The sequence below is a fragment of the Eubalaena glacialis genome, chromosome 6 (genome assembly GCF_028564815.1).
Source record: "Eubalaena glacialis isolate mEubGla1 chromosome 6, mEubGla1.1.hap2.+ XY, whole genome shotgun sequence".
NCBI lineage: Eukaryota > Metazoa > Chordata > Mammalia > Artiodactyla > Balaenidae > Eubalaena > Eubalaena glacialis.
In genome coordinates, this window is record NC_083721.1 from 88,257,237 (window position 1) to 88,269,365 (window position 12,129).

At 38.4% G+C, this 12,129-nt stretch overlaps 1 protein-coding gene across 5 annotated transcripts in view; it reads left to right on the plus strand.

Annotated features, from left to right (window-relative positions):
• The first annotated feature begins 976 nt into the window (after nucleotides 1-976).
• PEX5L (peroxisomal biogenesis factor 5 like) overlaps nucleotides 977-12,129 on the plus strand; it is a 176,815-nt gene continuing 165,662 nt past the window's right edge. For 3 of the 5 annotated variants that reach the window (XM_061193380.1, XM_061193382.1, XM_061193381.1), the window contains exons 1-2: nucleotides 977-1,084; nucleotides 2,557-2,628. In XM_061193380.1, coding sequence (XP_061049363.1) covers nucleotides 992-1,084; nucleotides 2,557-2,628 — 165 coding nt within the window. In that variant the 5' untranslated portion in view covers nucleotides 977-991. The remainder of the gene's footprint in view (nucleotides 1,085-2,556; nucleotides 2,629-12,129) is intronic. The other 2 variants (XM_061193377.1, XM_061193379.1) reach the window with 1 other exon arrangement.

The following is a 12,129-nucleotide window of genomic DNA, read 5'->3' on the forward strand; positions in this document are numbered from 1 at the left end:
CTTTCTCCTTCTAGTTCAGTCCTTTGGCTAATGTGAAAGACCAAGCAGAAACTATGGAGTTGCTTTTTGTGCTTGACAAAGTGCAGAGATAGAAGACAGGGATTCCCGGCTGGGAGGAGGGAGGAGAGCTGAAGACTCCGGCCTGGGCTGGCTGATCTAAGCAGTCAAAGTGGGAAGCTGAGTGCTTGAAAGAGGATTATACCCGCACTAGAAATAAGCAGTAAGTGAGCGAATAACCATTATGGCTTAGAAAAGGCTTAATCCCCCTGGGTTATGGGGTGAGCTAGAAAATATTGCTTAACTCTAGAGTAAAACTGGAAGGCTGCTGACTCTGTGTACAGTTGTCTGCTGTTTGGAAACTAGGGGCTTAAGAGCAAGCCCAGAGCTCTAAATGCCTCCTCCCACTCTTGGAAAATGCCAACTTCTACTTACAGTAGTTGGGGATATAATCTCTTTCCCTAGCCTCTTCCTGGTAAAATTTAGTAATAAACCAGATAGGGAGTTGGGATTAAATTGGAAAAGTTGAATCTGGTATTGGCAGAAATGGCGATCTTGAATTACGTTCTGTGAACGCCGACATTGTTATATCTATTAGCAGTGATTTGCTAATCACAAGAAAGTCTGGGGCAGGACATTGAAAAGGGAGAATTGAAAGCTTTTATGACAGAGAAGCTGAGTAGTCCATATGCGTGAGATGAAATATAAAAATGTGTATAATTAATAATAGATGGAGGGGTTTTTTGAGCATTAAACTAGAACAGCAGTCAGGGAACATATACTTGGATATAAGCTAGAAAAGAAGAAATTTTAGTTTCAATAATTTTTTGTGCTAACCCAAAATTTCACAATGTTTACAAAGTCAAGACAGTGATTCGGGGATACTTCGATTATTGTGGTACACTATAAATACTGTTGCTGGGCAAGATCTGTGGTTCTCTGGTCAGCAAGTTCTGGCAATGAAGCCACTGCCGCTGGTGCAAAGAATTCTGGGATGTCTGACAGTGAAATGGATGGAAAGACCCACATTCCATCTCTACTTAATGTCCTTTTGTCCAGAAGTCGGGTCATGCACATGAGCTACTTGGTATGTATACAGATCAATATTCAGAAAGGCATTTCTAAATGCTTTGCATTAGAGGGTCTCTGGACAATATCTTATGGCAACCAGTGGACTAAAGCAAAGTGGTAGGAAGGAAGTCCATCTTGATCAAAACCAACCTTGTTCTTTTTGTTTTCCATCAATCCTGAAATGGAACCTCAAATGAGGACAAGAATAATAATAGAAATACTGTGGCCATCTGTTCTGTTCTAAGTGGTTAAACTCATTAATATATGAATGAGAATTCAGATTTTATTTATGCATCCTAATACTTGAAGATTCAGAAAAATATCTTTATTACAGAAAAAAACCCCCACAAAAATAGGAGGTATGTTTATTGGGGAGGAAATATGGAAATCTGCTTTTGAAATGTTACAGGAGAAAAAACAGACAAGAATCGTTTCCCACAGTATAAAGAAGATTTATGTCATGTTCGCTGAAGGATGTAATTCTTCCCCCAATGAGATGAGGATCCTAATATGGCACAGTAGATGCAAACAGATATTTTTAATTCCCTTAATTCTAGTTGATATAATTAATACCGAGAGCAAGAATTGCTTTTTTTAAAAATAATAACCTTGGATTACAGCTAATTATGTAGTGAATTTTCTTTTCTTTTTCTTACTGGTCCTCTATGAAGGTACTATGTTTCTGAAATTATAAAGAAGCAACTGTCATTCCTGGTATTTCCTTAAACCATTGCACTGGGAGAAAGAAAAAGAAAAGACTCAGACATATTATCTTTCTCCTGTAACACAACAGTAAAATGATTGTAATGATCTATGTCCTTTTCTAACTTATAAAGTTATGAACTTTTGCTATGGGGAAGATAGATGGAGGGAAAATGCCAATAAAGTACATTTTTTAAAATGGTCTGTACCCTACCAACTTTTCAAACTACCTAATTTTGAAAATTATTTTACTTATCTTTTTAAAATTATTTCTGAGTTGTTTTTCCAATGTTAGTTTTCATCAGATTTATAAGCAAATACAGAAAATCTGAAGATTCGTTATCTGAGTGGTATTATTCTTGCTTAGTCTTAAAAATATATAAAGGATTAAAATAAAACATTTAATAGTTGAAATCTTAAGCATAATATAATCACTAAATGCAGTTTCAGTCTTTAAGAAAAATGTGCTGGGACTCTTTAAGGAGTTGCTTATTTATCTCGAATTATTAAAGAATCTTTTCTAAAAATATGGAATTGAAAAAAGAAAAGCATAACAATATTCAGAGAAGGATTAAAAGTATAATTTGGATGGGAGAGGCTAAGCAGAAGCCAGCAGTTTAATAAAGATATTTTCTGTTGTCCATGAGAGATTGGCATAAAGAATGATGTATTATGACTAGTGAACAATGCTAAGAAAAGACTTTTATCTTTAAAAAGTATTAAGTGGGAATTAACATTATTAATGGAAAGAAACTAAATGATCATTTAAAATTATTCTTTCACAAGAAAAGTAAAGAAAAAGGATATGGAAAACTAAGCAGTGATGAAGACCTGAAAATAATTGTTGATCAAAAGCAGGTAAGTGAATGCTTACATACATTTTCTAACGTTGCATTGTAGATTTTTGACAACTGAAGCCCTTTGAGCTTTCAGCCCTGCCCTGGAAGCTATATTAGCTTAGCTCGTCTAACTGAGGCCTGCATAATAAGATAGATTTTGAAAGCAGCTAAGCCTCCCCGTCTAACGCCTCTGATGCACTGACTTCTGCATGATGTCAACATGTATGTCCTGTATGTAAGAATGATGAAAAATAAAGCAGAGCAAGATAAGAGAATTTTTGGAAATTAAAAGCCCCACTTGAAAAATGAAATCAGTACAATGATAATTTGTTGGAAAAAAAAGATTTAAATAAGAACCAGAAAGTAAATTATTTTGAAAATGAGAAATGCTACTATTAGTGTAAAACAATGAATATAATTTAAGAGGACAGGGATATAAGACTTTAAAAAACTGAGAAGTTTAAACATATTGCCCAATTTACTTTCTCAGATTGTCTGCAGTAAATTTAGAGACTTTTTTAAAAAACAAACAAAAAAAGAAGCTATTTAATATTCTTTAATACTGCCTGTGATTTGAGAAACATCTAGCTTATATTTCATATGGGCCCATAAGGTGAAATGAAAACTGCTTAATATACCATAAACAATGACAGGTAATGGAAGGTATCCAGCTCGTGCCACTGAATTGGCATTAACCCTTAACGTCTTTGTTAATTATCAGGGAGACAAGATAACTGCACATCTATTTCATGTGTAAGTGGCTCTGATTCTGATGTAAGCTCAGGTGGAGATAGAGAAATAATTCAAAGGAATCTGAGCAGATGAAGAAGTTAGAAAGAAGGCAGTCAGCAAGTTACAGAAAGCCAAGTTGAATTTAGACAGTTTCCTAATCATGCAGTCTGTTTTGCATCGTGGTGATTGCATTAAAGGAGCCATTGTGTCTATTTCTGAAAAAAGGAAAAATGACCATCAGAAGATAGCAACCAGAAACAATTAACTTACCAACTGGCTTATTAGGCCTGGAATAATTAAGGTAACTGAAGTGGTCTTCTGGGGAAAACTGAACAAAGCATCTCCCCAGGAGGTGCAGAATATGTCCATACTACAGGGTTCACTCAAACTACCTTCAAGTTTTTCTTGCCTTATCTTCACTCTCCTGCTCCTGAGTAAACCAGGGTGGAAGAGTGTTGGATGTGGCCCTATGTTTCTACTCAGCCAAATTGTCAGTTCGGTTAATAAGATAAGTGGGACTGGAGCCTGAGTGCTCTGCTGGGCTATTAGCTATCATTTTAACTATGCCAGATTAATTACTTGGGGTGTGTGATCTCCATCTCCCATAGATCCTGTGCTGTAGACTTGCATTCTGATGAAAGGACTGGACCTCCCTGGCAAATGAACTAGTTAAATACAATTGAGTATATTATGAGAACATATATACCTATAAATTTCTCTATTAAAATTAAAAGTTTTATTTTTTATTTCTTCTTTAATCATGTAGAAGTTAAATTCCTACTCTTTTTATACTTCTCTACTATCATTCTACCCCCAAACCTGCTTTTGTTTTCTTTCTTTCTTTTCTTTAGTTTTTCCTAAAGCTTCTTTTTGTTTTAAGTGAATTTGGGGATTCAGAAAAGGGAGTCATTGTTCTTTTATTCTCGTGGCACTTTTCACAAAATTTATATTGTTGTGCCTAAACACATTTTATTAACTGTTAAGCAATCTTTTAAAAAAGAGAACCCACTTTCCTGCTTCTTCAGAAAATAACACTTTTCTTACCTGGATCAAATGAGGGAGGATTCAGTTTCTCAGTCACTGTTGTCTCTGTAGTTATCATGTTTCCTCCGGTGCCGTTGGACCAGTTGGCACCAGTTGGCAGTGACCCAGCTTTGCTGAGTCATTCATGTCAAAACATGTCTCAAAAGATGAGTAATTATGAATATGAGTTGGCTTTGGTGTTTGCTGTTGGCAGTAAGTGTAGTCCTTCCTTTTGGGGAAGGTTTATTTGGTGTTGATGTAATGAACAAATCCTAGGTAGAAACAATGACAGCGTTGACACCTCGAAGTAAAATATTTGGGAGAACACTCTAATTAGTCTTTACAACACTACAAAAAAATTCTTCCTAAGTTTAAGAGATCAACTTTAAAAGTGTATGTGTGTTTATGTGTGGATGTGGTAAAACACTTTTTTCTAATAGTGCTTCATCTCACAGTTGTTATGTATATTTTGGCAGGGGGGAAGGAATCTTTATGTTCTATTTAGTCTTCCTATGTCTTTTCAGAAACATGGTAGAAATTTGTTAGTCAATCTTCATATAATTGCAAAAAGCTTTAAATAAAATAGTTGGAGTGCTGTGAAGGGCAGAAGTCTACTAAGCTCATTTAATCTGTCATTCAGAAGCTGTCGCTCTACAAATGCTGTGCAAGCTATATGCCGTTTTATCAGTCATGTGATTTGCCAGTCTTGTACTTCCACAGAAAGCCCACAATTTTGCTTATGTAAGCAAATTAATAGCAGAAGCAGCCCAGAGTATGAGGATTTTGTTCACTCTGGCTGCCCACATTCAAGGGGGTAAAAGGTGATTTCTGTGTTATTTCTACATAAGAAAAAGTAATTTTGGAAATGTGTAAGGTTTTCTTCTTAAAAGGCAATATTGTGCTTCTCTTTTTGTGAAATTTTAGTGGCAAGATTTATTTGAGATACACATGAAAACATTCCAGAGAATTCTTAGATTAGTGTTGATGTCCTAAAGTAATAGGAGCTGCCATATAATATGTAATCACACACCCACACACTTCTATAGTCATTTAAATATAAATGTATCACATTGGCATTGAAGTCCATATTCTCCAAAAATCCCTAGAGTTTTCAAATTTCAAGCATAGGAAAGTAATCAAAGGAAGCATTAGATAAAAATCTTTATACCTCTAAAACCCAGACATTTGATATAAATATATACAGATATTTCATTATGTATATAATTATATAACATATATAATAGACATATATACAGTTATTATATACATATAATAAAATATATAAAATTAGTTCTATATTTGGCTTTCTAGAATAAATACATATTTAAAAGAAATTTTAAATATGTATTTTGGATTATTCTTATTATTTTTTAAAATATTCTTTCCTGATTGGAAGGGAGTGCGTCTTGTTTAGGAATAGATTTCATGTACAAATGAATTTTCTTTGAAGTTGCTGAGATATCAGGGGTGGGAGTGGGGGAGTAGATGGTCAAGTACCTTGAGTAAGTGATTAAAAACATTAGCCACTTTGAATAAATAAATTCTATTTTAAATTACTATTTTTAATTAGAATAGAGTCAATTTAGCTCAAGGTTTGTGATATGTTCACCAAGATAGCTTTTTTTCTAAAATGTTTTCAAATTCCAAGCAGACTTAAAGGAGGTAACCAAGGCTGACACAAAATTATAGAATATTATCACTATAAAGGGGATACACTTGTAGGTTCAAGCATTTCAAAATAGTTTTCACAGTATGTCGTAGATTGAGTTGATTGTAGGACTCAGAGTTGCAGCTGCATATCTTTCAGTGCAATAAGGTGGGGAAATGTCAAATGTCAACCCATGACAAAGGGAACAAGTGTACATGGATCAGAACCATGGTTCTCAAGTTTTAGCAGCCTCAGAATCCTCTAGAGGGCTTCTCAGAACACAGATTGCTGAGCCCCACCCACCCCCAGAGTTTCTGATTCTGCAGGTCGAGAAGTAGGGCCCAAGAATTTGGATTTCTAAGTCCTCAGTTCCCACTGCTGGTCCCAGACCATACTTTGAGAATGGTCGGGTCAAAGGAAACAACTCTTGCAGTTCTAAAGAGAAAAAACATATGTATGACTTGTGATAAATTTGACATTCTTCAACTGGGCATTACCTGGAAACCTAAAACCTAGAATTCATAGACATCCAGTGTAATGATGCTGAAAACAAGAAAAATCACGGACATTTACAACTAAAGGTGCCTTAAAGACCCAGGTTTGCATCTGACTGAATTCCACTTAGTAGCCTTGTGTTCTTGTGGTAGTCTTGTGATTTGAGGTATTTCCTTATTTGTAAAATACTACTCTTCTCTTCCCAGCTCTTAGAGTTTCTCTAAGAAGATGAATTTATAACCATTATGTCATTTTAAGTAGCTAGTTATCACCACCTATTAGTCTGCTTGGCCTGCCATACAAAGTATCATAGACTGGGTGGCTTAAACAACACAGATTTCTTTCTCACAGCTCTGGCGGCTAGGAAGTCCAAGATAAACAGGCTGGCATGGTTGGTTTCTGGCGAAGGCTCTCTTCCTGACTTGTAGATAACCAACTTCTCACTTTATCCTCACATCCTCATATGGCAGAGAGAGAGAGAGAGAGAGAGAGAGAGAGCTCTGGTGTCTCTCCCTCTTTTTAGGGCCCCATTCTTAAGGCATCATTTAACCATTATCACCTCCTTGCAGGCCTGTCTCCAAATACAGCCACATTAAGGGTTAGGGCTTTAACATATGAATTTGGAGGGGACACAAACATTCAGTCCATACCACCACCACACAACCCCAATTCAGCAAACGTGAACATTGAGATCTAGAAAGATGAATCGAGTTTCCCCTGAGTCCCTGCTTAGGTACAGAGAGAGGGCTGGAAGCCAGCCTTCCCTCCTGATGTGCAATCCAGTACACCATCTATCATCCTATATAGCTCTCTACGGTCGCCCATTACTGGTCATCCCATAGGTGGGCATTAAGAAGCTGTTTTGCTTCAGTGCTCTAATTATATAAAATAACCATCTACTAGGAAGTATCATAATTGGCCAGTATTTATTTATTGAACCCTCACAGGGATAATCTTTTCCACAAACACTCCTTAGCAGTTTACTTCCCTCTTGGCCCCTATAGCTTATTAGGAGAGAAAAGCCCTTCAAAACAAATGTGCACAAAATTAGAGCTGAAAGGTGGTTGTTGCCATCCACTCACCCTTCCCGTCCCTACACAGCCTCCTCCAAGAGGGCCTTGACCAGACGTGAGAGGCACCGTGGGGAGAGACAACACATACCTTTCTTAGCCCCAAACCCTTGTGAGAGTCTCCTTTTAAATTTGTAGGAGAAGCCCGAGCAGAAAGCAATGGAAACTAGAATTTCTGTGATTTTTCTCTAAAGAAAAAGAAGAGACAAAGTATCACCACCCCCTTGTGTTTCCAGTAGCACATAAGCATTTGAGTAGGATTGTAATTTTATCCTAGTGGTCACTGTGGGAATGAATCCTAAAGAGGAAAATATAGGCCAACGTGAAAGAAAAATGGAAGAATGAGAAAAACAGATTAATAGGAAAAGGTACTGAGCTTCCTTCTGCTAACAGTTAGTGTGGTCATACCACCATCTAAGCAGCTGACCTGATTCTCGGACTCATAAATAGTAAAAGGAATGGGGGTGATATGTGTCACTGCCTTGTTGCACTCAGCACCATCTGGCCAGTGCTTTTTTTTGCCATATCAATATGGTGACTTAATTTAAATATAAGTCAGATCCCATTTACCTCTGAGAAGGCTTATAAAGCATGAGACCCTGTCTCTTGGCGTCATGTATAACACTCTCCCTGGGTACCTTCTTGGAACCCCATGTTGGTCACCAAGAACAGAAACCCCCTTTAGACTTGCAGAAAAGAAACAAGCTGGGCAGGCTGGAGATTCTGAAGCAGGATACTGTGAGACTCTGGAAGGGCCAAGCACATTATGCCGTTGTGGTTGCCCCCATTATGCTCACAGCAGACATAGGCTCATTAGCATTTTCCTCGGAAAGATTGATAGATGAGAAATGGTTCAATGAATATAAGCCATATTTAGGTGTGATGAGAGAGGCCAAAGCTTTTCAAATTTGCTATCTGCCGAAGCTTTTCAAATTTGCTGTCTATCTGAAATCAGCACTGGAGTAAACAAAGATTCACTACTGTAGTCCAATCAATGCCATCTTGTCAGCAAAGCTATTTATCATCAATAAATGTACAAGACAAGGGGAAAGTTTTGCACAAGGTTAAATAGAAAAATTACTGGGAGAAAGGCATTTTTACCCATCTTTTATTCCTAAATATTACCTATTTGTGTCAAGTAATACGAAAATAGTTCTGAGTTACTGGTAATTGAGAAGGGGGTGAGGGGTGGAAGTCACAGTAATGCAAAATATCTTACTTTATTTTTCCTTGTAAACTCACAATGCTGAGAGGTTTTTTTGGTTTTTTGACTTGATGCATTTCAATTTAGTATACTGATTCCCCTAGGCATCACCTCTGACTCTAGGAAAAACAAAAAGGGCAGACCTAATATCTTAATTTCAGAGTCTTCTGACACATTACTGAGATCTGAAGATAGAAGGCCAGAAAATGTAGAGGGTTGCTCTTTATAGAGTGACACAGGGGCAGGCAGGAGACACCTGAAATGAATGAAGTAGGAGGCCATCGTCCTAGTTTCTAGTCTTGGCTATGCCACTTACTAAGCAGAAGACCTTGGAGTGAGCAATTTAAGTTCTCTGAGTTTCTGTTTCTTCATCTGTAAAGTGGAATAATACCATCTGGCTCAGATGTCTGTTGTGAGGTTCAAATGGGGATGCCCCTCTGGAGAGCCTTGTGTCCAGCTCAGCCTCCTCTGGTCAGAACCAAGTCTAGAATGCAGGACCACTGCTATTTCGTCTCATGCTCTTTCCATCAGCAGCTCACACTTCCTGAATGTTGAGTTGGTTGTTGCATCACATTTTCACTTTGCTTATTCCCACTGCTTTCCTAGTAAGCAGTTTGCGTGCCTTCTGTAAGATACTGTCAGTTACTCTAGTCTGGTGCCTTTTCGGGGCTCCTGGCTCCTCTGCCACTGCTCGTGTTGGCCATTGTGAATATAGCAAAGTTGTTACACAGTGGTTATGATGGAGGCTTTCACAGTCAGGAATCTGAATGAAAACTGGCTACAGCCATGTAGTAGCTATATTACCTTGGGAAAATTAACTAGCCTCTCTGAGCCTCAGGCTGCTCTGCTATAAAATGAAGAAAATTCTATCTACTTCATAAAGTAGTTGTTAGGATAAATAAGTTGCTGTAAATAAAGGCTTAGCAAAGTGCATGGCATGAAATAAGTGCTTTATAAATGTCAGGTACTGGGGTGGGTGAGTGGGGGGAGTCGATGGTAAAAGCCTTAGATTTAGTAGGTATAGAATCCCCTTGGATTTCTTCAGGACTGAGTTATAATTCTAAACAATAAAGTCTATTCTGAGGTCATAGATACAAATGTCTCCTTGGATCAACCAAGTACAGAAATGAGGGGAACAGACTGTGTGTAAGAAAAATAGGGAGTGAGGGGGACAGTGGCTAATGTCACAAGCTGGCCCCTCTAGAAGGAGCAGCTCCTACCAGCCCCAGCTAATTGCCATCTTGTTGAAAAATGGGCTCAGGATCACCACATATACTAATTTTTCAAGAGAAGCAATTAATCTGCTGCTTTTTAAATGTTTAAAACCAGTTTTTAAATTTTATAGCAATGTGTAGTCAAACAAAATAGTGTGGTTCTGTTTACAGCCCTGGGGTTCCAGTTTGTGACCTGTTAACACTCATGAGACTCGAAGATCAAAGGAGAGTAGGATGCCGACATGGGCCTGAGTGGGCCTCTGCTCTCCCCGTTTCTCTCCTGCTTTACACCCTCTCCCTTGAAAACTAACCTAACCTAGTTGTCGCTCTGATTAAAACAATAGACATTAAGATATAATTGTCAGGGCTTCCCTGGTGGCACAGTCGTTTAGAATCCGCCTGCCAATGCAGGGGACATGGGTTCGAGCCCTGGTCCGGGAAGATCCCACATGCCGTGGAGCAACTAAGCCCGTGCGCCACAACTACTGAGCCTGCCCTCTAGAGCCCGCGAGCCACAGCTACTGAAGCCCGCGCACCTAGAGCCCGTGCGCAGAAACAAGAGAAGCCACCGCAGTGAGAAGCCCACACACCGCAACAAAGAGTAGCCCCCGCTCGCCGCAACTAGAGAAAGCCGGTGCGCAGCAATGAAGACCCAACGCAGCCAAAAATAAATTAATTAAATAAATAAAAAGATATAATTGTCAGATGGTCTTCAGTCCCCCGGAGGTTCAAGTACCTCAAAAGAGAACTTGTTACCTAAAATGTAAAAAAATCCCCATTTGATAAAATGAGTAGGTCAGATATTTGTAAGTGGAAAGTATTGCTGATATTTCCTATTCAGGACTTTTACTACCTCCTAGTCTTACCAACTTAGCAACTCAGAGAGTAAACAAGGTACCCGCCTTGCAAAGTAGCAAGTACCCAGCTTTCCTCCACCAGTCCCTCTTCCCCAATTTTGCAAACAGTAATGCAAACCACAGGGCTCAGTGAAGAACTGTAACCACTGAAAAAGAGAGACCATGAGTTACCACTTCAAGTTCAACAAATATCTTAAATGCCATTATATATCTTTATTTTAAGATATTAATGTACAGCCTATGTTCATTAGATGCAGCATAAAAAACTGGACTTTCAGACTGGAAAAATATATAGATGTAAGTAATTTTCAAATAGCCCATTTTTTTAATCTAATGGGGAAAAGTGCTGGCAGCCTGTTTAGTCACTGAGAAAAATAAATGCAAAATTGAAATGACGTGAGCTGACATGCTGAATGTAAAAATGATGTGATATATGAAAATAACAGGCCGGGACAGTAATGCTTAAACTCAGCCATTTGGAACACAACTTGAAAAGAAACCATTCAACCTTTCACTGTGGAAGGTTTGCTGTGCTTTTACTGGTTTTGTGTTTGGGGAATTTGTTTTGTTTTGTTGGTGCTGGTGTTGTTTTAAGTAGATTCATCTGGTCAGTCTGAGGACTGTAGACATTAGAGCTGGAAGGAATTTCAGAAGATACTCTAACCCAGTGGTTTTAAAACTGTGCTCCGCGGACCCCATTCCCAGCCACTTTGAACAGAGGAGGGGTTTCATTCACGTGGTGCCACCCCTTAGAGAGTAAGTTGGCCCCAGGTGCGCAGACAAGCTTCGGGTGATGAAAGGGTGCTGCTGCTAAGAAGTTTGATTATATTGGTTCTACTTCAACCAGAATAAGTTGAGTCTTAGATAGGGAAATAGCTTGACTGTGTCACTAGGTTATTTTATATCACAGGGAATATTAGAATTCGGGTCTGCAGTCTCTCGTCCTGGCTTCATTCATCTACCCCTATAACTGCCTTCCTAAATTAAACTGCTTCTTAGCCTTTCTTCCAAACTCCCTCATGCTGGTAAGCTAGGCATACCAGTCAATCCAGAGAAATCACTTGAGAGCAGTGTGTCGTTCAAGTGCACAGCTGACTCGATTAAATTTGTCTGATAAGCTTTTATGAAAGGATGTTTGTATGAGATGCTTCCTACTTCATAACGAGGTTCTCACAAACTTTGTGACAACTTCCCAGTTTTAAAAGTGGAATTTGAATCTCCTAAGATCCCCCTAATGAGCTTAGCAGAGTGTTTCCTCCACGTTGAAGCAAAGGGTT